This window comes from Candoia aspera, chromosome 1 (genome assembly GCF_035149785.1).
Source record: "Candoia aspera isolate rCanAsp1 chromosome 1, rCanAsp1.hap2, whole genome shotgun sequence".
NCBI lineage: Eukaryota > Metazoa > Chordata > Lepidosauria > Squamata > Boidae > Candoia > Candoia aspera.
The window spans coordinates 227,447,240-227,474,778 of record NC_086153.1 but is presented as its reverse complement, the minus strand read 5'-3'; the positions used below and the strand labels follow the sequence as shown (position 1 = coordinate 227,474,778).

General features: G+C 43.8%; 1 protein-coding gene across 2 annotated transcripts in view; it reads left to right on the top strand.

Annotated features, from left to right (window-relative positions):
• Window positions 1-26,879, top strand: part of PTPRN (protein tyrosine phosphatase receptor type N) — a 42,123-nt gene extending 15,244 nt beyond the window's left edge. Inside the window, exons 2-23 of one of the 2 annotated variants that reach the window (XM_063288944.1) lie at window positions 608-658; window positions 1,466-1,579; window positions 2,197-2,302; window positions 3,758-3,941; window positions 5,089-5,404; window positions 5,531-5,623; window positions 6,277-6,314; window positions 7,047-7,372; window positions 9,131-9,217; window positions 10,125-10,204; window positions 10,767-10,831; window positions 11,587-11,799; window positions 12,376-12,591; window positions 13,409-13,556; window positions 14,153-14,226; window positions 15,298-15,375; window positions 15,998-16,117; window positions 17,041-17,207; window positions 22,194-22,247; window positions 22,758-22,822; window positions 25,444-25,517; window positions 25,907-26,879. In XM_063288944.1, coding sequence (XP_063145014.1) covers window positions 608-658; window positions 1,466-1,579; window positions 2,197-2,302; window positions 3,758-3,941; window positions 5,089-5,404; window positions 5,531-5,623; window positions 6,277-6,314; window positions 7,047-7,372; window positions 9,131-9,217; window positions 10,125-10,204; window positions 10,767-10,831; window positions 11,587-11,799; window positions 12,376-12,591; window positions 13,409-13,556; window positions 14,153-14,226; window positions 15,298-15,375; window positions 15,998-16,117; window positions 17,041-17,207; window positions 22,194-22,247; window positions 22,758-22,822; window positions 25,444-25,517; window positions 25,907-25,978 — 2,741 coding nt within the window. In that variant the 3' untranslated portion in view covers window positions 25,979-26,879. The remainder of the gene's footprint in view (window positions 1-607; window positions 659-1,465; window positions 1,580-2,196; window positions 2,303-3,757; window positions 3,942-5,088; window positions 5,405-5,530; window positions 5,624-6,276; window positions 6,315-7,046; window positions 7,373-9,130; window positions 9,218-10,124; window positions 10,205-10,766; window positions 10,832-11,586; window positions 11,800-12,375; window positions 12,592-13,408; window positions 13,557-14,152; window positions 14,227-15,297; window positions 15,376-15,997; window positions 16,118-17,040; window positions 17,208-22,193; window positions 22,248-22,757; window positions 22,823-25,443; window positions 25,518-25,906) is intronic. The other variant, XM_063288945.1, reaches the window with a different exon arrangement.
• Window positions 26,880-27,539: the final 660 nt, after the last annotated feature.

Below are 27,539 nucleotides of genomic sequence, written 5' to 3'. Positions count from 1 at the left end.
CTGCCACAAGGATGTACAGATTAGCTGCCACAGTGGGTACGGCCAGTCACATACATACCATATCCTCCTTAGTGCTCTTTCTAGTCTTCTAGGATGTTCCCTACTTCTGCAACTCATGTTTGACTATATGGGCATGTAGACACATCTACAAATAAGGTGCTGACCTGTAGACACTGAACAATTTTACTACACCATGGGTCCTATCTGGAATTAAGGGATGTTCTTGCAAATGATTCTGGTGTTTGGTTTTGCAACATGCCAGTTTCTTTCTAAAACTAATATTAAACTTCAAAAAATTAAATAATAGAGTGGGGTGAGGACTCTGGAAGACAGGTGGGGATCTTAGGATTACACTAGATTTTCTGTGTACTTCTATCACAAAATTGCAGAAAACTGCATCACTGAATGCTCTAAGGTACCACTGGGGCCAAAAACAAGGCTTAAAACATTCCTAGTATTAGTATTGATACTTACTTAATCAAGTTCAGCCCTCACTGAAGACATGGCAGTCCATCTGAGATAATCTTGTTTTATGAATTAACTATACAAGTTTTAGCAAAAATCTCATATCTTTCTTTTCCTCTATCCCTCTTTATTTTTTCCATAGGCTGCCTATTTGACAGGAGGCTATGCTCTCAGCAGGAAGTCTGTGTGAAAGGTAAATTAATATAGTGCAGGGAGTTTGTAGCTGTCAGTCTTCTATTCTACATTATGTGTCTTAATTATATCTTGAACAATTACTAATTAATAATTTTTTTTAAAAAAGTGTTAAATGATGGGAGAGAAGGTAGCCCCTGCCTGTTGCTGGGGAGAGATGTAAGCTGCCTTTCCTGAGTCTATGAATTCATGTTTTATGCATGGATGGGGGAAGTCAGTGGTAGGATCTGGTCTTACACCCATTAAGTCCAACCTGTTTTGGTGTTGATGTATGCCTTTGATATTAAATCCATCTTTTAGGTTAGTTATAGCTTTGTAACAATATCAGCCTAACTGGGTGAGTAAGTGAAGGAGGGCCAAGAGTGTCTGCTTAGCTTTTGAAGGCGTAATGATTTCCCTTTTCCTGTTTCACAATATACCTGGGGTGGAGAATCTGTGCTCTTCCTAGCACTGCTGAGCTACTCATCCCAGCATTCCTTTGGGTTGCAGTTCAGCTCCAGGCTCTCCATTTTTAGTTATTCATTACTATGCACATTGACCTAATGTTTGTCCCTATGAGTGCTAGAGGCCTTACTCCTGGAAAAGTCTGCACCCTTCACAGCTTGAAGAATTGTGTAATTTGTTCAAACCATTTTAGCTTTTTAGTGGATCATCAGGGAAGGTCCACATACAGAAGCTGCAGCCCAACATGCAAATTATATCTAGCTTGCCTGGCATTATTGTGTCCTTCCTTTCTTCATCTCCCCACCCCCTGCCTGCCATTCTGGTCCATGTAGACAACTATCCTGTGACTTTGTTATCTTTCCAGATGGTTTATTTGGCCAGTGCCAGGAAAGTTCCTTGCAAGACCAGCCCTACTTTCAGGTCACCGCACCAGTGCTCCAGCGTTTGCAAGATATTCTCCGGCATCTTATGGCACAAGGTGAATGTCAGCAGTTAGAGGAGAAGAGCTAAGGATAGGATAGGGAAGCAAGCTATCTCTGCACCAGGCAAAATTATGGGTGTCTCCTTAGATTCTTAATACTATAGTGAGAAACATTTTTTTCTCTGTATCAGATTCATAATACAAAGATCAGGAGGAATCTGGTGGCACCTTTTCAAACTAACCAATTTTATCAAAAAGCATAAGCTTTCATGAGCTGGAGCTCACTACAGAGACAGGTCTCTGACATGCTCAAACTGTCCCTGTTATGCCACCTATTTTTGGAAATCCCTCTCCTTTTATCTTAAACCTTGGGTATGCATGTATGCTGTTTATTAAAATGTTTACTCCAAGCTGCTAGATCTGCCCTATCCAGAGTCCAGCTTTTGTCAGTGATTAGAGCAGGGATAGACAACTTAGTTTCCCCCAGATGTTTTGAGCTGTTTATCTCTTGGTCAGCATGGAGAACAACAAGAGATAGGAGGAATAATCCAAAACCAGGTTACTGGGTTGACTGCTCCTGAGTCAGAGGATATGTATCCTTTCAGCATTCAAGTCAATATTTGGTTTTTGTGGCCATGCACTAATTTATTTTAACTTTCTGGTTTTCATATCAGGTTTATCATGGCAGGATGACCTTACACAGTACGTGATTTCCCAGGAGATGGAACACATCCCTAGGCTTTACCTTCCATCTTCATGGAATTCTGCAGCTGCGGATAGGTAGGAAGAATAGTTTGACTGGGATGTGCTTTCACTAGGTAGCTGCTGCTATTTCTTAGCAAATACCTGCTGATTAGTATCAGGATGGTTACACTTGACTGTAAAACAACTCCTTGTCTTCTTTTGAACAACCACTTGTCCATTCTGCAGAATGATGTTTAAAAAACAACAATATGCAAAAGTAGTTTAAAAACTGCTCGTGTATATTGATCATCAAGCCAAGAACCAAGCATCTCCATATCCTTCCTTCACCAATCTTAGTGCCCTCCAGACTCCTGGACTTCAAATCCTAGAATTCATATCAATGGCCATTAATGCTGGCTGGGGAGTTGAAGTCTACACATCTGAAGGGAATCCAGCTTGGGATAAGCTGCTGTATACTTAACTGGGAGAAAGTTCCACTGAAGTCAGTAGAGTTTACTGTTGAACAAAGGTAGGATTATACTGGATTATACTGTTAAAACAACCAAGATTGCTTCACATCTTATGAAGCAAGGTATCAACTGGAGGTGAGAAGGGGAGGTTGCAATCAATTTTTTTTTTTAAAATGGACCAAAGAAACAATAGGCAACACCAGAGTATAGAATAAACAAGGTCTATAAAATGGAAGATCCCCCTTTATGCTCTTTCTAGGCTATCCGAGAAGTGAACACTGAAACAAGAACTAAAAAAATCACCTTATATATTATCAGGCCTTGGTGCACATTTTTTTTCCTTTTTATTTATTTATCAAATTTGTGTGCTGCTGCAATCACAAGACTCTTGGCAGCTAACAAGGTATAAAAATACGACAACTATAGAAGGTGAGACAAACCCCAAACAAAATACATGGCATCAAGCTCCATCTTCAGACTTTTCCAAAAAGCAGACAATGTTGGAGGCAGACGGATCTCCCATGGGAGGTCATTCTTTTTTCTTTTCTTATAAATTGCCAAGGTGAGGACTTGAATTGAAATAGGGGGAGTTCCTTCTTTGTTCCTTATTGTGGTCCAGTTCTGCACCTGCCAGAAAATAATCTTTGTTTCACCTGATGTTTGCACTATACTCTGCTGGTGCCTGGGCCACAATCAGTATTACAGTGAGGGAGGAGCAACGCTTTTACAGTTCATATCCCCACTCTTGCATCAAAGTCCTTTTGTTAGCTACTTACAAAACAGAATAAAATTGTGCCCTCCAGCCAGAATGACTCAGCAGGCCCTGTTATAATTTGGCCCTGACCGTGATGGGGTGAAAAGATACACTGGCAGAGCAGGAGTTAGCAGCTAGCACTTTGGGTATGACCATAATTAGCATGCAAAAATTGTCACTTGTTGGAATGGAAATAGGAACTTTTGATCCCCAGTTTACATATAATCACAACAAGCTGCTCAGAGTCTTCCAAAATGGAGTGGCGGATGGACAGATGGATGGACGGATGGATGGACGGACATTTTACCTTGGAATGTCCCTTTGCAGGTTCCCACCTCTTCACCTAGTTCCCAGGAGATCCTCTTTGTCATCTCAGCCCTCCTCCCCTCAGGGAGCTCACCAGCCTCCTCTCCCCCCAGCACTCCTGCAGCGGTATTTGGAGTTGCTATTGGCCTCTCAGCCTGAGCTAGGTCACAAGAATGCTTTCCTGTCTTCTTACCCTCATCACCAGGTGGGTATTTCAATAAAACTATTCAGCGTCAAGTAGAATAGCCTGAGCTCACTTGCTGGCTGTGATGAACTGGATTCAATGTACATGGAGAGCATTGAGTTAGGGAATGATGCTCTAGAACTTGCTTATTTTACATTGGTTGGAAATCTGTGGCCCTTCAGATGTTGTTGGATTATCATTCCTATAATCACTGATCATTAACCAGGCTGGGTGGGGCTGATAAGAATTGAACAACATCTAGAAGGCCATAGGCTCCCCACCTCTTTATTTTTCCTTTAAAAACAGTTCCATTAAAAATAATAGCTCTTTCCTACAAGAACACAGGAACAAAGAGCCAGGCTAATGGTTCTGTATACTCTAATTAGGTTTTATCTAAGATCCCTCTTTATAACAGGAATTGAATATGGGACCTATAAATGCAAGGTATACACTCTGTAACTGAGCTATAGTGCTCCAACAAATCAACTTCAGTTCCTGGGATTCTCAAGGAAAACTGAGAAAGATTCCTGTCTGAAACATGAAAAGCCAGTGTCAGGCTTTTCCCTATTTGCACCTAACTAGGGCTGACAAGGCAGCAGAAGTGTGTCAGCCTGTGCCACCCTGCAGCTGTGGTGGTTGCCCAGTGAAGCCTCTCCTGTTTTAACAGGCAGCCTCTGTCACCTCATAGTTCATCTGTCTCAGTACCAGATTTTGACAGATGGCTAAAGTCTAGCTCTCTGTCAAAACCATTTACCAGTCACAGAAATGATGTGATTGGCAGATGGTTTCCTCCTGGGTGGTGACACTGACAAAGGGGAGGGCAGCAAAACCAGAGGGCTTCACCAGTGGCTTTGCTTAACGTGTCCTGCAAAGCTAAATCAGTACACCTCCATCTGGTATAAAGCCAGAATAGAGGCTTTAGAGAAAGAATAGACTGTCAGTGTTATGCCAATATAGTTTATTGGTGACTTGAGGATCAGTGAAGAGAACTTTAATTTGGCAACATAGCTCCTGCTACCTCCAAGAAAATCTGGGGAAGCTTCATATCAGAAACCTGGAGAGCCCTCACAAGTGAAACAATGAGCTAGATTGACCAGTATTCTGGCTCAGTATAAGATAACTGGTTTCATTTGTTTCTAAATTGCCTTTCTGTGTACTTCTGCTTCAGTTCAGCTATCCAGACGGCACCTTCCAGGACAGTTCCAGTGCTCACAACCCAAGGTCTCCCATTTTCTTAGACCAAGCTGCTGCTTCCAAGGTCCTGATGGGTGCCAGCACTGCTCCCTTCTATAGGGAACAGCAGGGGCTGGAGGGAGCTCAACTTTTCCAAGATCTGGGGGCACTTTACTTAACCCAGGAGCAGACAGGTAAATCCAGAAATAGGGCCCAGAGCAAGCAGGATTCCAAGATAGAGTATCCTCTTCAAGACAGTGGTGACAACCCTGAAAACAGAGCAGAGCCTCAAACACACTTGACTGAGCCAGGTGAGATTTTCCTTAGTTGTTTTTCAATGGCCCTCTAAGAATCATTTAGTTTATTTACCTTGGTTTGAAAGCCTTGATGATCACTAGGCTATGGAAGCAACACCATCCCCTCCCTTCTATCCACAGATAGGCTTGTACAGAGACTTACAGCAGTACTTGCCAGCTATGGGATTAGACCACAGGACATGATCCAGTTCCTTCAGAGTACCAATAAGCGTGGTGAGTAGGTGTGAGGACTTGTAAAAGAAGAGGCAGATGAGATGGTGGTAGCTGGAGGAGAGAGAGAGGAGGAAAGCTAGTGTCTAGAGGTAAAATAAGATCTCTGTGGACTGAAACTGAAGAGAGGAGGTTCTGTGCTGTCCCTGTGCTAGCTCATGCAATCCAGGCTTAAATTTGTGCTGGCTTCACCCCAGAATTTGTTTTTCCTCTGTTGGTATTTTAGCCATGGAGCCTATGACATGGCAATCAGAGAACATGCTTGAGCCTGTGCAGAATGTCTTCCCTTAAGTGCAAGGGTAGAAAACTAATAACTCTCTCATGGTGGACTATGACTGCCATGACCATTGCCCAGGCTGGCTGGGACTGCTGGGACTTTGACAACACAAGGAAAGTTTATTTTACTTTACTTTATTTTATTTATCTATCAAATGTTTATCCCCACCCATCTCCCCCCTGAGGAGGGACTCTGAGCGGTTTACAATAAAAATGAAATTTAGAATTCAATCCAACCTATAAATAATACGTTACATATAGATATAAATAGGAGATAAAAATATGAACTTCTACTTCACTACTTTGTAAATAAGCACATTAAGTTTTAAGATTTCTCACCTTAGAAAGTAAGCATTTTCCTTCTCTAATTCTTTCCCTAGCTGGTAGGCTTGAACAAGAGGCTCTGGAGTCGAAGCGGGTAAGTTCACCTGCTTCTTGATATATGTGGAAATTTCTGGGCCTCTCAAATCCCACTGAAATGTCCTTTCCTATTAGTCATTGGAGGATACACTATACCTGGATGTTGAGCCAACATCTGGATTCGAGAAGTAGACTCCACTAAGCTACACTTGATTCTTTTCCTGCTGTAACACACTACTGGGCAATTTCCTTGCACGTGGGGCAGAGTCATTTTTGGGGTTTTGGGTTGGGGGAGGGGTTGTTGGTCCCCAAAGGCCACAGGAGATGTGGAGGGTGATGGCAATTGTGTCTGAACATAACCGGAATTGGTGGCTTGTCCAATTTAGTATGAGTTCAAAGAGCTCAGATGTTTTTGATCTAAGCACCTACCTAAATCCTCCATTCATTTCCTCCCCCTGAAACAGGCCAGACCCTTTGGCCTTCTCCACTTGGGGTAGGGGCTCTGGAGATTTTCTGGGGCCACATTTAGACCATGGGTTGCCCACACCATCAGAGAGGAGTCCCCCAAGCCAATTTTTATATAGGTGGCTCCTGTCAAGAAGAAAAGAACAGATCATTACAAATTCAGACCTGAGGGTGGAACCGGCAACCTGAGGCTGTTCATGGAGAGGCATAGTTTGAGAAGGGAATTTGCAAGGCTGGCTATAGTAAAAGCAGGAGCTATCACAGAGCTGTGGGCTGTAGGCTGAAGGGTTGAGTGCTGATGAATGACCTTTCCATCTTCATTTAGGTGACAGAAGCAGAAATGCAGCATGGGGAGGAACTGGAGCTGCTCCCCTCTCAAGAAGACTCTGTCAGTGTTATTCCCACAGAGGGGCAAATTCAGGCCCATGGAGAGACACTTGGCTCAACTGAGGCCCATGTGGCAATGACAACATCTCCCCCAGAATCACACAAGCCCTTCCGCCCTGGGGAAGGTGATACCAGCAGTCCTGAGGAGCAGGTGGTGATGGTGAAGAAGAGCCGCATGGCAGTGGGTGTACTCAGCAGGGATGAGGAGCAGCCAGAGACACCGTTGGCTGCAGAGGAATATGGCTACGTTGTCACTGACCAGAAGTGAGAGAAAGAGGGTGTCTGGGGAAATGGAGGGGGGGGGGCAAAATAAATGGGCAGAGCCAGAGAGGCAAGTCATATTGTTTGATTTATTCAAGATGTGGATGCACTTGTCTAATACATGTATGAGATCTAGATTTGGATCAGACAGTTGCATAGTACATCACCCCAAAGGCATGCTATGCTAGGCTGGCTTCTTGTCCAGGCTGGGTGGGCCTAATTAAAAATGAACATATCCAGAGTGAACAAGTCTGGGGAAACCTGAGCTATGCATTGACAAGTTCCAGTAGGTAGTAGGGTGATACTGTTAATAGTTATCTCATTTGCGTCTGCACAATGGTTGGATTCATGCATCATGTTGAGCCATAATATGGTTGGATTATTTTTGGCTTGGTGTGGCATGGAAAAGAGAATCAGTGAACAAAGTATGTTTTGTTATAGAGTAGTCCACTGCAGTATTAAGGCCTGGTTGTCTAGTGGCTTATTAATTGCAGCTGTGGATTAATGTAACATGTAACTTAGGAGCACGGGATTTGTTTGGGTTTTCTGGCTTAATCTTGGCTTGTGTTTCAATTCCACTCAAAGCTTTACCTAATTCACAAACGTACAAAAAAGACTGGTTGAAAAAGAAAACAAATGTAAGAATTGGATGAGCATGCCTTGATTACTTCCTAAAAACTTACTCTGATCATTTCTGGCTTGTTCAACAAACCATGGTTAAAACCAAGTACGGCTCAGCATGATGTCTGAATGCAATTACTGTGTTGCTGAATATATACAATTAACATGGATGGGACAAATCAAGCAAATTAGAGGAGTGGTATAATGTGGTGAGGGGCATGGTGGCTCAGTGGTTAAGACGCCAGGCTTGTTGACCAGAAGGTTGCAAGTTCAGTGCTTCGAGACCCAAGCACCTCATGACAGAGTGAGCTCCTGCACCTGCCCCAGCTCTTGCCAACCTAGCTATTCGAAAGCATGCAAATGCGAGTAGATAAATAGGTACCGCTTTGGTGGGATGGTAACAGCGTTCCGTGCCTGTCAAGCTGGCCACGTGACCACGGAAGTGTCTTCAGACAATGCTGGTCTTCGGCCATGAAACAGAGATGAGCACCGCCCCCTAGTGTCAGACATAACTAAATGGGAATGTTTACCTTTACCTTAATAATGTGGGGTGGGACGTCTTAGAAGCCAAGGTGTCAGCCCCACTAGATAGACCAGACTAGGAAATCAACTCCCCAGGAAGGCTAAAACTACCTTGATTGAGATGGGCTATGATAACAGAAGACTTGCAAGTCTGATTGTGCTATACCTCCTCCCCTTCAGTGAATTAGGGAGGTCTTTGCTTGCCTATTTCCATCAAGATCATCTTCCTTACTCTCTACCCACAGGGGCGTGCTGTGATAAAGTTGAAGGTTGTGGAGGTTAATGAATGACCCTGTTATATCTGATTCACTCATCACAAACTGTACAGATCTTTATTTTGTTTATTGTGATATTTGGATAAATCAGATCTGAACCCCAACAAATGGCTACCATCTTGTTCAGACTATTGGATAACATGGTTGGGATATTTTTACCAGCAGAAGATCTATGACTGTGTAAGCTCCTAAGGTGTTTCCAGGGTATGTGCCAGGTGATGGTTAATATCCAGGAGAGTACACCCAAAGGTATTATTTACAGTTCCTGCTGTCTGTTAACCAACTGTCTCCTCTGCATGGTTTTCCATTGGGTCTTGACCTATTGCATTTTTACCACCTGCAGGCCATTAAGTCTTGCTGCTGGCATTCGTCTCCTTGAAATCCTGGCTGAAAGTGTGCACTTATCTACTGCCAGCTTCATCAACATTAGGTGAGTGCTATATCATAGTTGAGGTCTGGGGATTTTTTTGCAGTAGTTCTGGAAGGGGAGGAATCTAGTGAGATACAGTCGGAGGAAATACTGATAACGTAGCCAGATTGTGACGTAGTTCTCAAATTGAGCAGGTCTGCAAGGTCTTTCTAGTACTGTTGAGGTAGCTTTCCCCAGTTTAGTGCTCCCCAGTGCATTAGGACTGCAACTCTCAAAATTCTTAGCCAGGTGGTTATACCGACATACTTGCAGGGCCGCATATTGGCTGCTTTGGGATACATTTTGATATCTCCTATTCTGATGAGTTCTCATTGTTGGGTGGATGACACAAGGTCTTTGCTTTGTTACATAGGTGGAATTATTTATTTATTTATTTCTGTTTGTCACTGCCCATCTCCTCCCACCAGAGGGACTCTGGGCAGTTTACAACAAAGGAATCAGTATAACAATAAGTATATAATAAAATTACAATATATCAAAGTGCACCATAGGAAACCATTACAACTAGCTAATACATATGGATAGCAATAAAGTCCAGATGGCTATGATCTCTTTCAGTCCTCGCGTGGGAGGGGTACTTTAGGATTAGCTCCATGGGATTGGCCGCCTCATTTTCCTAAATAAGGAACCCTGGTACATATGAGCAGGAACGCTCTTCCAGCAGCTGTGTGCTAGATGTTGAACTAGGTTGGGCTTTAAGGCACAACTTGGAGGTCTTTCCCGTTCAGTGAAAACTGTCACCCTCTGACTGAAGAGGAATCTTCAGATAACTTTATGTAAAGAGCATTGTTAAGCACGATGATGGATAACAGGCATCCTGCAAGAATGGGCAAAGAAAGCACACTTGTTGAGTGAACAATGTGGTTAGTGAAAGCAGAATCCTAAGTTCAGATATCTCCCCATGCAGTGTGTTGGGCCCAGCTCTCACGTTCCGCATCCGTCAAAACCACCAAAACTTGTCTCTGAATGATGTCGTCAATAGGGCTGGTAAGTTGAGAGCAACTCAATGGTCGCAACAGTTACACAAATTCTGTTTCCTAGACATATCAAGACACTAAAATATCTTGTTTAATAGGTACAGGATACTCTCTATGCTACAGTGGGAATTAACATGCTTTTTTGTAGCTTGGAGCCATACTATTATTACTTCTATTACTTTTATTATCAGTATCATTATTACTGCAAATATTACTCTTTTAGAATTTTCTCTTTTTTAAGAAAGGTTGCATTCAGCCAGCAGAAAGCTTGCTTAGCTGTTTTGCTTTACTTTGTTTGTTATGGTGTTTATTTTTTCTTTTTTTCAGTACAAATCAGTATGGTCTGAAAAGTTGGCTCTGGGGTCCACAAAAAGGGGGGGCAGAGGAGCTCCCTTTTTCACAGTGTTGTCCTTTCTGCTCATGTGGTAAACCCCGCAAGCCAAACAGAAAAAAGACCATGCCTGAAGTCATGCTCTCCCAGTTGCTGTGTTTATTCTTCACTCAGCTACTGCTTTGAATGTACCCAAATTCAGTCCTCCAGTGTGGCTTGTTCATTTCTATCCTTCTTCTAGCCCTGGTGAAGTCAGAGCTGGAATCAGAGGTGCGAGTAAAGATCCTACAGATGGGTGTAGGACAGGTAAGGCCTGGCTGGGATTGGCCTCATGACATTTTCAGGCTTTGATCGTGTTTGGCCAAGAGAGAAGGTCTGAGAATCCTGACTCATAAGCCAAGCCATCGAGTTGTCTGTGTGAAATGTCTGCTTTTGAGTTAAGGAAGGGGCCAGGAGAAAAGAGGGGTCCAGGAAATTATTCAGCTCCCATCATGAAGGAAAAAGAAAGGTACTGGCTGAACAATATGGAAAGAATAGAATGAGAATTCCGCGAAGGTTCCAGGTTTTAGCAGTGGGGTGGGACAGAGCCTGAGGAAACAGCAGAAGACAGCAGTGGGGCACAAGCAATTTTGATAGGGCTCCATAATTCAAGGATGATGGAATGGCTACTAACAGCAAAGTATGTAGCTTACACTGGCGATGGCTGTGACCTTTCAGGTGTGGTGGAACTACAACTGCCTCTCCCCTTCCCCTTTGGCCATGCTGGGTGAGGCTTCTGGGAACTAGATCCCAGCAACATCTGAAGGGGTTCCAGCTCCCATCTTGAGGTAGAGCAGTGTTTCTCAACCTTGGTGACTTTAAGATGTGTGGACTTCAACTCCCAGAATTCCTCAGCCAGTTTGCTGGCTGGGGAATTCTGGGAGTTGAAGTCCACACATCTTAAAGTTCCTAAAGTTGAGAAACACTGGGCTAGAATAACACTCTGCGCACCATCTGCCTTTCGTGGAGGTTGCCTCCTTATTTATCATAAGCTCACCTGTTCTATGCCTATCTTTCCTCAGCGCAATGAGGCTGCAACCTACCCCCATCCTGCCCATTTTGGCAACACCTTCCGCTCTGTGCTGCTCACTTTTGTGTTACTGGCCTGTGTGGCCGGCATCGTCATTGCTGCTGCTGTGGTCTTTTGTCTGCGCCAACACGCCAAGCAGCGGGAGAAAGAGCGGCTGGCAGGACTGGGGCCAGAGGGAGCTGCCGACAGCACCTATGAATACCAGGTACCAGGGGGTCTGATGGCAGGGGGAGGCTTCAGCATCATAGAGACTGCCAAGATCACTGGGCATCTCTACTTTCAGTGCCACTGCTCACCAGAAATCATAGAGTGGGGTGCCCAGCACTCCATTTAATTACCGAAGCCATTTTGGGGGTTCCCCAGAATTGACGGAGATTGCACCAGAGTCCCAAACAAACCCTAACCAGCTTAGCATGTTATGCAGTAGTAGCCACTAAGGCTTTAAGCAGCCTGGTTAAGGGTGTTGGGCACACACGTTCCTAAAATTCAAAGGCTCCAGCCTCTCGTTCCATGCCAGGATACAAATTCAAGCTTCCTGGACAGACAGCTGCCAGGCATGGCTCCTAGCTCCTTGGGAGGATGGGACTGAGGTGAACTCAGTTGTATCTTTTCATCATTTTCCTACTGCTTTTTTTACATAGCATCTCCGAGTGGAAGAATTAAGGACCTTTGGACGATAGGGAGGCTTTGGGCTAGGTCAAACTCTCTGCTTTTTCCTGTCTTTTGTCCGGTCTCAGTGACCAGTGTGCATGGTCACTGGAGCTGGGTCATCTTTCCCCAGGAGCTCTGCAGACAGCACATGGCTGCCAAGTCCCTGTTTGGCCGTGCAGAAGCCCCTCCACCCCCTGCTCCTGCCGAAAACTCCCGCGTCAGCAGTGTCTCCTCGCAGTTCAGCGATGCACCCCAGGCCAGTCCCAGCTCCCACAGCAGCACGCCATCTTGGTGTGAAGAGCCTGTGCAATCAAACATGGACATCTCCACTGGGCACATGATTCTGGTGAGGAGCACCTGCACCCTGCAAATTTTTGCTGATGGGATGGCTTGATGGAGGTTTGCAAGCTTGCCAGACAGAGCTTTACAGCAGGCATAGATGCTTGGTTATATATGTCATTGATGAAGTGAAATGCCTAGCTAAGCAACCCCACTTACCCAATGGGGGTGATCACGAAAGCTAAGAAGCATTGCACCTGGGGATGGCTTTGACTGGAGACCATGAGGAAATGCTAAGAGTGGCCTTTGACTGGGAAGTCAAAGACCAGGGCAAAGTATTTCCATATTGCTGCCTGATCGCATGGTTATGTCCATGAGATAATTAGGAATCAAACTTGACTTTAAGGAGACTTTACCTTTTTCTTTTTTTTCTTTTTTTTTAGTGAAATTAAAACCTGCTAAGTAAACCCTTAGGGGGAATAACTGCACTGCATCTTACCATACATCTAAAGTTTAGACAGTAAATAACAGCACTATGCATGCTCTTCTTGCTTCTCCTAGATCAGTTTTCTCAACCTCAGCAACTTTAAGATGTATAGACGTCAACTCCTAGAATTCCCCACGCTGGCTGGGGAATTCTGGAAGTTGAAGCCTGCACATCTTAAAAGTTGCTGAGGTTGAGAAACACTGTCCTAGATCTTTGCAGCAACATGACACTCCTCAGATGTATTGAGATTGTCACCTCTGGGAATTCAGTCCCCAAACATCTTAAAGGCATCAAGTCAGAGAATGCTTTCAATAGATTGCAACAATCCCTTTGCGGGAAGGGGTATAATTGTAACATACAGATCCAGGAGGTGACAACTGCTGTGTTGCCCCCACAGGCATATATGGAGGACCATCTACGTAATCGTGATAGGTTGGCCAAAGAGTGGCAAGCACTGTGTGCATACCAAGCAGAACCAAACACTTGTGATGCTGCCCAGCACGAAGGCAATGTCAAGAAGAACCGCAACCAAGGTTATGTGCCCTGTGAGTCCATAACAAGCACTGCCTGTGGGCACTAGGGCATGGAGCTTTTCCCATTTTACCCCTACTCCTTGCTGGCTTATCAGAGGGCATGGAGTGTGGCCAGTGCATGGCTCTACAATGGTGGCTATAAGCTGCACTTAACGGGGGAGGGCTGCAACAGGTGGGACAACAGTACAAAATGGGCTGTACCTAAAGTACAGTAGGGTCACATCAAAAGACGGATAGGGCCAGTATTTTCCGGTTTTCTCTGAGTATGGGTGGGTTGTTTTTTCTTTAAATAAGTTCAGCCTATTTTAGGTGTGACACTCTTTTCATAAGCTTCCAGTCTACAAATAGAGGGAAGCCACAGTCATATTACTGATTTTTTTTAGCAATCACACCCCTGAAATTCAACAACATATTGGAGAGGATTTACAGTCCCATGGAATTCTGGAGCTAGGGGTTCCCTGACCCTGGTCTAGAGAAGCATCTCTGTGACCAGTGACTCGGTGTCTTTTGGCCTTGGGGAAGAGGGCTGTAGCTTCACAAGAATTCCAGCTTCTGGCTGCTCCAGCAGATTAAACCCATAAGCTCCTTGTTTTTTCTGTTGTTCCTAGATGACCATGCACGCATCAAGTTGAAAATGGAAACCAACCCGTCGCGGAGTGACTTCATTAATGCCAGTCCCATTGTGAGTGATGGAGACCCAGATTCCTGCCCTTGCTATTACACTCTGTATCCCACCAAGTGCTGCCTCGCTGGCCCATTTTTAAGAGGCTGCCTCTGCAACCTTTCTTGCCAAGTCTAGTAGCAGCCATCGCTCGGCTAGAAAGGACACTCCCAAAGCCCCCCCAGCCCTGCCACTTTAGATTAAATGTGCCACACACATCATTTTTGTAAGGTATGATGCCATCTGTTCCTCTGAGAGTTCTTTAACCATCAGCTCTACATTCTGCTCATGGGACTTGTTTCTCAGCAGTGCCTCACAGTTGTCTCTCATCTGCCTTCTAGAAGCAGATAGACTTTCTCACCTCTTGGTGTGAAGTCTTGCACTTTCCGATTGGACATCTGATCCATTAAACTAATCTCTCCTTTTTCAATCTGTCTGCATATTTTCTCACCTTAGAAAGATATTCTGTGCCTCTTTCTTCCTACCTTCAGTCAAGGATATGGTATTTAAATAGTGTCTCTCCAAGACCAGTGTTCTGTTAAGTGCACAGTTGGGTACAATAAGGTAGCATCTATTTGACTGGTTCAGATTTTTTCTCCTCCTCCTCCTCCTCCTCCTCGCCAACCTGACCATGATTATTTATTCTTCAGTCTAATTCATCTAGATCCATCTTGATCACCTGACCTGCTGCTTGTGGATAATTTGACCATAGGCAATACCATTTTGTAGTAAAAATCATATTTCTAATAACATACAGTCAAGTTTGGTTGCTCTGTGGATCCAATATCGTGATCCTCATGATAAGCAAAGTCAAACAACTTGGCCAGATGTGTTGTACCTCAGCTTCCATATCTCTCAAGAGATGATTGGGTGTGTGCACAAACATCTGGAGGGTACTAGGCTGATAGCAGATCTTCAATGTGGATCCATCTACAGCTCATCCTTTGAGCCTACTTTATCAAGCCTAATTCTCTTCTGTCCCCTCCCTTCCAGAATTCCCAGCTAGCACAGAACAACTAGGAATTGTAGTCCCTGTTCCTTCAGCACCAGGATGAGGAAGGCTACTCTAATTCATGCTCTGTTTCTTTGCAGATTGACCATGATCCACGGATGCCAGCTTACATTGCAACGCAAGGTCCATTGTCCCACACCATTGCTGATTTTTGGCAGGTAAGATGAGGCAGGTAGATGTTTATCTTAAAGGGATCACATTCCCGTGCTCCCTGATAGAGCATTTGGACTAACCTTTCTTTGGCACAGGGGAGTTCTGCTACCCCTGGCATTACATTCAAAGCCTTTAGGAGAGGGGTAGATAGGCAATAAAGAGCATGGAGTGCATCTTTCCATTCTGGGACAAGGGCAGGTTTGTACTCCATATCAACAGAATGCAATACTATGGCTAGATGATGTATGTTAGCAAACTCCTCAATGCATGCATGTGTGAATGTACCGTTTTATTTGATTTCTGTTATGAATGGGTAAGAGGTAAGAAAGCAGAAAGACAGGTTATCACTCGATGTTGAGAGGCTGCTGGTTCCTCTCTCCATTCAGAATTTATTAGACATACCCAATACATTTCCAAGCTGCAGCCCAGAGGAATTGAAATGTCTGTCCTTGCTTTGTTTTCAATTGGAGGCAGAGACATTTCATGGACTAGGTTCTCTTCCCTCTCTTCCCATGTGCCTCTTTCCATATCTGAGGTGACATTTGGACTTCTTTCAGTATGGAGAAGAAGTCAGAGTGTACAGTGTTGTGATTGGGAGCTCTGCTCCTGCTTGTCCCTTGTATGTAGATGGTATGGGAGAATGGCTGCACAGTCATTGTCATGCTGACTCCCTTAGTGGAGGATGGCGTCAAGCAGTGTGACCGCTACTGGCCTGATGAGGGATCCTCGCTGTACCACATCTATGAGGTAAGGCTGACCAGCTTTGTCTTTGCAATGCTCAGCAAAGGGTGGCAAGGGTTGCTCCTCTCTTATTGTGGGAATGTCAGCGAGATGAGATCATATCTGAGGTAGCAGTGATGTCCTTTTCCATGCATCTCCCAGCAATGTGAGCAATCCTGCAACTAGGCTAAACACAGCTGGGTTTGGAAGCTGAATCTCTATGGAAGATTAACGAAAGCTCCTTGCTCCTGTGAATACTTCACTTTCAGGCACTCAACAAAGAACCATGGAAACATTTCTTTTCCCCTTTCTCTTGCAGCCACGGTCCCATCCCTGAGCCTCCACAGCCATCTGTACAAATTGTACAGCTTTCCTGGGCAGTACAGCTGTTTTCTTATATTCAGTGTTGGGGGCTGCAAGTGGGATATGTATCCAATTGGGAAGGTTCTCCTCATGATATGGAGAGAGCAGGAAGAGATTGGATGTTTATATTCTTAGACATCTTACATGATTATGGAATCCCAGTGACCAGTACCCCCCATTCTGTAGAAGAGGAGGGTTGATTCAAGATGTCACCCTGAATGGCCACACCTTCTTCAAAAACTGCAGCCTCAAAAGCAGCAGTCTCTGAATCCTGATGGTGATATAGATAAGCCACAGTGAATCCTGGTTGTGGGCAGGATAATTATGGCCTCATGTTGCATCTGTTTGCTCTTTTCCTGCATGTGCAAAGCTTTATTTTAGCTATATGAACAAAAAAGCAAAAAAGGCATTTTAACTGACCAAACAGAAGATCAAGAGTTTAGAGAAGAACAGGAAAACCAGCTGGGGAATGGATAGCTTGCGTGTAGATGGCAAGAATAATTATGTGAAAGAGGCTGGCTGGCTGGCTGGCTGGCAGTATCCCATGTTTCTTCTCTCCTTTTCCCAACCCTGATATCTCCATTCAGGTGAACCTGGTCTCAGAGCACATCTGGTGCGAGGATTTCCTGGTGCGCAGCTTCTACTTGAAGAATGTGCAGTCACAGGAGACACGGACTCTGACACAATTTCACTTCCTGAGCTGGCCAGCAGAGGGAATCCCCACCACCACTCGGCCTCTTCTCGACTTCCGCAGGTACAGAACTTTGTTCTCCTATTGGGAGCTGGGACATAATTTGTGGGGGTGGGTGGGGATTGAAAGCAAGTGCTCTGGTATAGAGTTGGTAAAAGGGATAAAGGGTGGAGAGTATTTGGCTGAGTTTCAGAAGATACCCCAGGCCCCATCACTTCCTTCCTTTTGCAAAACAGCCAGGGAGAGTCCCAGGCAATATTAGGAGCCTTGCTGTAAAACGAAGGAGGAGCTGGCCATAGGGACAGAAAATCTAAAGGTTGACCCATGATGGGCAGCAAGGGGGCCTGTGTATTCTGAGTCATTGAAAACAAGTAGCCAGGAAGAGAGGCTGAGTCCTTTCTTTTGATGCAGGCATGACTCATTGGTGTTTGGAGAAATTTGGATTTGGGGCTCTCCCTAATTAAAGTGAGGGTTTGTTCTCTCCCCACCGACCGCATTACCATAGTTTGATGCTCATTTTGCTTCACACCCCCTCTATTCCTTGCTTCCCAGAGGCTGCTGCAAAGGCCCTTTTAGCACTGTTTACCCTTTCTGGAGCCATGAAGGACCTCACTTCCATCTTTGAGGTCTCATTCAACCATGGATTGCCATTGAAGCTTGCGGTGTGATTTTCTTTTAACCATCAGCAGCTTGATCTTTCCTGTAAAGAATTTTCCGACCAGCTGAGCATCGGTTCTGCTGGAAGCCCCAGTAACAGCCAGAACTTATAGGCCCCCTGGGACTGTGCATTGTGGTTAATTCAGTTCTGCTTAGAAGCGGCAATTGCTACCGAGTTGAGTGAAATCCTGGCTGGAGCCACTGCAGGGTGGGTAGATGTATTGCTCTCGTGCGATGTGGTGGAGAGGGCAGAGCTGATGCTGGTTTTTCTCACAGATGAAGAACTCTTGACTGCTCAGTTGCATAGTGTTTACTCTATTGCTATGGAGCATCGCAAAACACCATACTAAACAAAGGCACTCAGTAACATACTCAGTAACACGACTTAATGTGATGTAGATGCTGTACCACCACTATAATATTAGATAAAAGGAACCTCAGAAAATCTTCATGAATTCTGTGTATAATGTTCAAGGTTCTGGAGGACAGGAAACGGTGAGATGGAAGTGGTATGTTACATACCAGTGAGGATTCCTGCAAGATCATAGCTGGGAATATTTGTTCCCCTTGCCCCAGAAGCCTCTAATTGTGTTACCTTTGAGAAGCATATAAGACAAAGAAGGTAGAGAAGACATGGTCAGGAACTGGAGAGCTGGTTTATTCCTTTTTTTAAGGTAAAGGTAAAGGTAAAGGTTTCCCTTGACGTAAAGTCCAGTCGTGTCCGACTCTAGGGGGCGGTGCTCATCTCCGTTTCTAAGCCTTGGAGCCGGCGTTGTCATAGACACTTCCGGGTCATGTGGCCAGCATGACGACTCGGAACGCCGTTACCTTCCCGCCGAAGCGGTACCTATTGATCTACTCGCATTTGCATGTTTTCGAACTGCTAGGTGAGCAGGAGCTGGGACGAGCAACGGGAGCTCACCCCGCCGCGCGGTTTCGAACCGCCGACCTTCCGATCGACAGCTCAGCGGTTTAACCCGCAGCGCCACCGCGTCCCTTTTTTTACCTAGAACAAAATGATGGAGTGGTTGGTCTCTCATTAGCTTCCTATGTTTTCAAAACTCTTCTAATCTCTCTTATTCCCTATCTTGTCCTTTCCAGGTACTCTCATAAGCTCCTCCTCTTCTTGGATTCACCTGTTCCCTGCCCCCACACCCGCCAGCAATTGGCTTGATACCTGTGTGGGTGGAGGCTGGGATTGGGTGAGGATTAGGGCTGTTTTATTTTATCAGGCAGCCGTTAAAAGAAGTACCTCTGGAAAACAATGTCACCTCTGTGCATTGCAGCAAGTTAGAAAGGCTCTGTGTCTCTCTCTGTGTATGTGACTTCCAAGGTTTGGAAATCAATAGGTTGGAGAGGACCTTGTGGCATGGGGGTACAAAGGTTCCTTCTGAGCATTTGGGGAGCCCAGGGCACATACCTGGCAAGCTGAAATCAGAGGATCTTCATTTAACTGCTGCTTTTTTTAAATCCCTCCTCCACAAGCTCTTGGTGCTTCTTCCTCTTAAGTCTTGGTTTGTGGGACATACACTGTGAGGCAATCTCAGCTCTTTCTGCCTGCGTTGTGCCATGCTCTCTCCCCTTCACCACCTCTTCTCCTCCTCTTCCTCTTCTTTTTCTCTCTCTCACAGCTGCCAGTGTCATTTTTGTGATTTGCAGCTAGTAATCCTGGCCCAGTTGCATAGTCACAAAAGTGATCATTGGCCGCTGTGCCAGCAGCATGGAACAGGAGAGGGCCCGGGTTGCTGTTGTGTCCACTACCTCCTCCCTTGTCCACCAGGGCCAAAAGGGGAGATCCTGGTATTATCCCTTACGCAGATTTCCACTGGAGAACAGTTGGGGGTGAATGAAGGTTCTAGGCCATAAAGCAGCAGGAGCCCTGGAAGCCTTAGATGTGTTTATGTGGGCAAAAAGCCCTGGACTGTCCACCAACCCAGCTCTGGATCCCTCTAAAAGCAAGTGACATGGAGTTGGTCCGTTGTTCTTATAGCCTACCTACCAGCAGCATAGGTAGTTCAAAAACTTGCAATATATCTTCAGCTATTAGCTGCTTATTGTGAACAGTAGTTCTACAAAGAAGACCATCTTTGAACTTAAAATGTGGCACGCTACACAAGAATTTCAGTACTGTTTTTACCTCAGAGCACTCAAAAGATGTTAAACCGCTTAATGTACAGTAGAACTAAGCATCCCTTTCTCATTCCTGCCACCACTGTCCCGGAAGAGCCAGCAGTCAACCAACTTAAATATCACTTTCATATATTTTTTTTCTGAGATTCATTTAATATATACCTTCTTGTTGTTTCAAGTTATTTGATAAGATGAGCTGACAATACCCAGCAGATGCATGTGTGGAAGATTCTTCTCAGTAGGTAAAGAATTTTTCAGCCTGCTAGCAAAGAACATGATAGGAATATAGGGCATGTGCTATCAGCAGAGTCACCCCTGGGGTGAGCAGAATGTTCTTTCAGAGAATGTTCTGACTTCACAATGGGCCATTCTGGTCCTGGAACAAGCAATTTTGAGTGTTCTGGAAGTGATTCAACTGTAAAAGGTTTTGCACATGCCTGATTACACCCACTGAGCTTTTAGATATTCTGACAGCCTGAGGAGTATGCCACAAATAAATCATTAGCACTATCATGGGCACTCTGATATTGAAATGGAACACTATTCACTGTGTCCATAAACAAAGCATTTTTGTTATAAATAAGAATAGATTATTTTATTCCAGCAGCTTTACTAGTTCTCTGAGTTCTATCAAAATGTATAAATTATGATAAGGGGCATATTAGTTTTCATATTGTTACATATATTGGCAGGGGTAGTGAATAAACCTCTTCCAAAATAATTACATATTCCAAAATAATTACAAAAAATAATTACAATAGGCTGTCATTGGTCAGACTAACCCTTCCTGATGCACCAAACTCTGGTTCATTCAGCAGGGAAGTTCTTAGCTCTTCCTCCAAGGGCCTGCATTCAGCCCAGCTCCAGGGAAAACAGGTCTAGTTTGGATCTTAACATAATTTTTGGAACATCATGAAAAGCAGAGAGAGTTAACCACCCATGTAGTCTTGCATCTAAGAAAGCTTTTAATGAGAAACCAATGAAACCTTTTCAACTAAAGAAGCCAAATCTATAGATAGGGAAAAGGTTATTGAGGGGAAGGAGTGCAGGAGAAACGAGGGGAAGAAAGCAACCACATAAACCAAATTCCAAGTAAAATTAGTGTAGGCAGCCTAACTAAATGAGGCTTCTGTGTGAATGTTAATAGGCAGGTTTTTCTTCTTTCCCTCTTCTGCCTCCCAGTTTTATAGAATGTGGAGGGTCTCTTTGGGGACATTGGGCAATGCAAGTCAATCAAGCAAAAATATTCTCTCTGATGCCGATATTTGGTGGCTTCACCACTCCCCACCCTGTTGAAGGCGTTGTCAGGTTTCACCAGTTAGGCTATTGAATGGAAAGGATTAAACAGATCAGCTTTCAGGGAAATAAAAGATGATTTCTGCCTCTTCAAGCTTCTTGGCACGGAGTCAGTTTGCCAGATTCTTTAGGGAGTGACACCATGGTGCCATGCCTGAAAATAGGAACTTATCACAAAACTTGATTGGTGGTGGATTGACTGGTAGATTAAAGAACAGGGTATTTTAGTGTAGATTCTGTCATTTAGCACAGGAGCAAGTTACATATTGGTAGCCAAGAACAGTATTTTCTTTCTAATTTGTTGGTAGCCAAAACCTGAAAACAAGAAGCGACATAATGTTATCATCACAAGGGAAGGGGTGGTATTATTAACCATTTTTCTACTGTAGAGCGTGTGTATGCATGCAAGCGCGCACACATTTTTACTAGACATGTTTTGTTTTCCTCTGAGAATGAATGGGAAGTCACAAATCCATTCAATTTGTTGGCAAATTTCAGAGGGTTCTCAAAAATAAGGTTGACTCACACATGGATCATTTATCCTTGATTCAGTAGACAATTTGGCATTTTTAAGTATTTCTGATGTATAAACAAGATGGGCTCCAGTGTGATAAACTGAAAGTCCATACTGGGTATATTTGAAAAGGACCTGAAAACTGGGATATTTTGCCTTAGTCTCTCATTGGATTTCCACCCCATACATTATCTGGCCATTTTAGATATTGTTCCAGTTGCTCCATCTGGATGATGCATGAATGTCTTCCAGGTGAAGTTATAATGTTCCACATGCATGCAACTTATGTTAGATTGCCACCACTGGCTGTAAGTGAAATACTTTTCAGTTCCGGGATGTCTTCCTTACTGCTTGTTCCTGCTAAAAAAAAGGGGGCTTAATCTACATGGCTGCTCCCTAAGAGTTCACTTGAAACCCTGTCTGATCCCATCCTTTACTTGTTCCTTGTGCAGGAAGGTGAACAAATGCTACCGGGGCCGCTCATGCCCAATCGTCGTACACTGCAGGTAATGGCCTGGCATGGGGGGATAATGGGGAAGACCATCTAGGAGCAATGGAAGAGGATTGAACATGGGAGAAAGTACACCTCTGTGGTGGTTGACTTTGCAAGCAGACAAGGAACATGAGATCTTTTGCCAGGGGCGTGTGACAAGAATAAGAGTCCATTGGAGTTGGGCAGCTAATAGATTCAAATAAATAAAATAATTTAACTTATGAAAAGAGTTGTGGCAGAGCAGGACGAAGAGCCAGCATTTCGTCGCTTGTAGCAACCAACCAGGTGCACTCCAAAAGTTCAAAAATCTGGTCAGGAAAGGGATAGCAAGTTAACCTGCCATTCAGCTTCACAAACACCCATCCAAGAATTAAATGGCATCAGAATTGAAGGCTGGTAACTGAAGTTACAAAAGATCAGCAGATTTCTGTGAGCCGATCTTCCCCACATAGAACTTAGTGAAGAGTATGCAGCCCGGCGTTGTTCAAATCTTCCAGTGTGAGTGTTTCCTTATCTTTTACAGTGATGGTGCAGGAAGGACTGGAACATACATTCTTATTGACATGGTTCTAAACCGAATGGCGAAAGGTGAGATGGTAGGAGGAAGAGACATATACAGGCCCATTTCCTACAAACAATCTGTCCATTCAACATAAGAAGATCCAGGCTGGTGCAGCAGGCAAATGGCCTAGCTAGTCTGTTCCTATAGCAACCAGCCTGATGCCTTTGAGAAGTCCAAAGCAAGATTGCTCATTCCAGCTCTTGATAGCCATATCCTTCCTTTTTAAAGCTACTCCAATTAATGGGTGTTACTGCATCCTGTTGTAGTGGGTAAAGAAATGTTTCCATTTACTTGTCCTCCCATTACTTAACTTCAGTGATGATCCCAGATTCTAATATTATAAGAGTCAAAGAGCTTTCCCTGTTTTCTTCACGTAATATATGTCCGTATGTTTCCATCATAGTTTTCATTTTTCTAACTTCAAAATCTCCCTTCATTAACATTGTAAAAATATTATTCCAGAGCTTTTTTTTTCTGTTTCAATCATCCTAAGTAATCTGTTGTTATATAAAAAAAAAACTTTACAACCTCACTGCTCATTCCTTCACGTTTGGTTATTTAAGACTAACTAATCCCCATGAACTTATGAACTCCAGCACAGATCTTTTGTGGTTCCATTGTTAACATCCTTGAATTGCAAAAACTGGTCATTTATTCCTATTCTGTGCTTTATGTTGCATAGCCAGTTGCTGATCCATAACTATGACCGCCCTCTTATTCTTTAATTGCTAAGTTTGCTCATGAGACTTTGGTGAGGAATGTTGGCAAAAAAAAAGGCCAACATTTGAGAATCCAATCAATCTGCATTGCTTCCTGCATAGGGATCCACATACTGTGAAAGAACTCTCAAAGGTTAGTAAAATGGGTTTCCCATTTCAGAAGTTGAATATTGTTCAACATCTTGAGTCCTCCTCTGTTTCTGATATTTTATTTAATAATGCTTACTACCAAACATATTCAGGTTGGATTAGCGTTAAGGTAGCTACGTAAAATTTTTCTGAATCCTCTTAAATTATTTCTAATACTGGGCATTACAGTCATATAAAGTCTAAAACATTCATAATGCTATGTTCTACTGCCTGAGTGGAGGTATTATTTTGACATGAAAGATTACATTCCCACTGATTGATTTTATTACCAATTAGCCACCCTCTTTGCATGTGCCTTTCATAGTTTTAGCCCTTTGAAAGTTGCCCTGGAAGTGTAATATTTAATTTGACAGAATTGGAAAATTGTCACACTGCATGCAGAGTGGTATTATTGAACCTAATTCTTTACATTTCAATTTAATTTTTTTTCTGGCTCCATCCACTTTTTGGAGTACAGCTCCTGATGTGCCATTTGAAGGTCAAGTCCAAACCCTCAACCCAAAGAAAATTGTACCCCCCCCCCCCAATTTAGAATATCCAGAAATACAACCTACTTGTCACAATCAGAATTGTTTGTTCAGTCTATATGAAAATAATTGAAGTTACCTCTTCAACATGTCCCTCTGGAGAACGTTTTGTTTTCATTGTCTTTAAAAATTTTCTTAATTTTAATAAATAATAAAATAAATATTAGAGCACCCTAAGGAGTAGTGTGCTTTCAATACCAAATTATTTTTGAGGGTCCACTTCAGATTCTTTCCTGGGAAGAATCTGCCCTTTTTGAAATGTCTATTCTGATATAATGTTCTTGAAATAGAAACACCTCCTTCGATATTCCTTAGTTTATCTCCCAAGATGATGATCCTCAGACTAACATCTTTCTTCCACAAGAGGCTAATTCTCTGTAACAGCAGATGAACTTTCTAAAAACCTTGGAAAGGCATCTGCCATAAAACTTCTCTGTTGTTCTCAACTTTTTGGTGCCAGCAATCTTGGCAGAAATGAACTTGTTCCTTGGAGATCATGCATAACTGCTGTCCAGCAGGAAGTGTAACATCCCATTCAGTATATTGGATAACCCCTATATCCTCCTCACTATCTTCATAAAGTAGGTACTTACTGGTTTATGTAGCTGAAAAATTATTCACTAACTGAAGGCCTTATATACTGTCTGAATATCTTGTTACTGACTTTTTCAGTAGAGTTTATCATACCAATTCCAAAGGAGCGCAAGTGTGATACGGTACACCACCATCGTTAAATGATCATATCCCAAATCAAAGTATCTGTATCCAAATTTTTTTGGCTTTTTTACACGTCCACCAAACATGATAAAATGTCCTTTCATGTTGTTCACATTTCCAGCAAAGATTTGAATTACCTTTATACGTTCTAGACAGTTTCTCTGGTGATAAATACCAATGATACATCATTTTATAGAAATTGTCTTTAAGGCTAGAACATAATGTAAATTTCAGTCCTTTCAGCCACATATTTTCCCACTGGTCTATTTATACAGCATATTATAGCCAAACTTTTTAGCCCATGTTATTGTATCAAATTATGCTTTGAAGGCTGCATCCTTTCCATCTGCCATTGACCCTGCATTTGTTTTAACCTCTTGTGTGTCTACTCAAATATTTTCACATTAAACAATCAATTTGACTGCTTTGCTTAAGACAATGTGGAGTTTATGCTGGATACAAGTACCCCCAAAGCACACACAGAGCAGTTCTTATTACTAATTTCTGATTTTTACCTCTTCATCTCTATGCCAGGTGTGAAGGAGATAGATATTGCAGCCACCTTGGAGCACGTGAGGGACCAGAGGCCAGGCATGGTGCAGACTAAGGTACTTCTTAATGGTCCCTTGCTTACAAGAATTCTATGCAGTCCTCTTGATGGAAAAGCTGACTACTTGAGGGAATGTAGTCTGAGACAGCAAATCAATGTCCTGGCTACTTGTAAATGTCAGATACTGTCCTTAAGTGCATCATACTATTTTGGGGATGAGGGGGAGACTCTCAACCAAGAGAGAAGAGAGATGGTGCTTACCTTTTGAGTCTAAAAGGTTCAAACTAAATTTAGAAAGAAGCTGGGCTTTTTTAGAATAGTCATGTTACTATAGGTGCCTCTCTCTTCTAAGAAGAGAAGTGGGGTGGAGAAGAAAAGGGACACAGATGTCCTTGGTACTCTTGTCTATGCCCATGCTACTTTACACAATTGCTTTTGTATTCCCAGGACCAGTTTGAGTTTGCACTGACAGCCGTGGCAGAGGAAGTGAATGCCATCTTGAAGGCGCTGCCACAATGAAGCCCCTATTCAGCGTACCCCAACTTGGTGACTCCCCAACCTGACCCTTTGCCTCTGCTGTTGCCGTGTTCTTGCCTAGGGTGTTCTCCCTTCACCTTGTCTCATCTCCATGTTGTTCACCATGGCTGCATTTAACTGCCCTGTGGAAATGTTGGCCCCTTGCCTACCTGCCCAACTGGGTCTTATCCATCCAACATCCTAACCCTCCTCATGCTGCTAGGCCTACTCCACCCTGGTCTCTCTGGAAGCAGCCCTTGGTGGATACAAGAGTGGGTCCCTTTCTGGACAGCCAAATCACCTCGAGTGCAAACATGAGAGGATGTGCGATGGAGCAATACAGGGGCTATAGTCCAAAGAAGAGTTAGCCCCCTTGTGAGATGCATTAAAGACCAGTTTTCTGAAGTGCCTACTTTATGTTTATGGCCATTGGTCAAAGCAAGCAAATTTGCAATGGGAGGGCTGTGGGCCCCTGTGTATTTTTTCCTCAGTATCCTGCTTAGCCCTAGCACCCAAATGAATGAGTAGAAATGGTAATTCCACAGCAGAAGCTATGTTACGTCAACTGCCAGTTTCCATCCTTCTTCCCTCTCTAAATTTCACTGCCTGATCCTGTACCAACAGCAGGGGGAGAGTTTATACTGCTTCTGCGCTCATTGTTGTCCCATGTCTGTCCCCCTTCTCTCTTTCCTGCAGGCCTGGAGCCAAGCCTAGTCACAACCATTTGCTCCCTTCCCCAAAGGGAGGAAGGGTACGTCACAGGGAGATGGCCTTACAGCTGCTAATTGCTGTGTTGTCTCCCTACTTTCTCCTGGGTGTTACTTATCACAAAGAGACATTTCTAGAGAATCTAATTTTGTATTTGATGTGAATAAAGGTTTTGTGTCGCATTTGTGCAGCTGCAGCCCAGCCTTCCCATCTTGTGTATAACTAGGCAGCAAAATGCATTGTCTGCTCATACCAAGAGCTTTACCGATAAAAACTTGGAGTGCCAGGTACTTTCCTGGACATAGGAGAATAGCTGCAGAGGGCTTACATATAAGGGAAACAGAGAGTTGCCTACACAGTGCCCAAGGGGACAATGGTACCCCAAGAATCTCCTTGCTTTACACACACACAGGGCTAATTTTAAGATGCTTAAAAATACAGTACATCCTGCCTGTCTATCTCCTGCTCTTTCACAAGCAGAAAGAATGCAAGCATTAGTCTGGCTGTGCCTAAGCCTTTTCTGCTTACACTTTAGCCCATCTAAGCACTAGCCTTGCCATCTTTTCCTGGCTCCTCCTCTTGATTTTTTTTCCCCAGACTGCATGGGTATGGACACCCATGATCTGAATAGTGACATATCTGAGTCTACAGGAGAACTGTTTTCTCCCTCTGGAGTGCAACACAATTTCAAGTAGGTCCATCAGAAATCAGTCATGATTGATTCATTCAAGTTTACCTCCCGTATGCATCCATGGGATTATAACCTTTGGCAGGATGCCTGGGGTCAAGAACAGGTGGGCACATGGGAGAGGGTGGGTTGCCTTTTGTGGAATACAGGTAGTCCTTGACTTAAAAC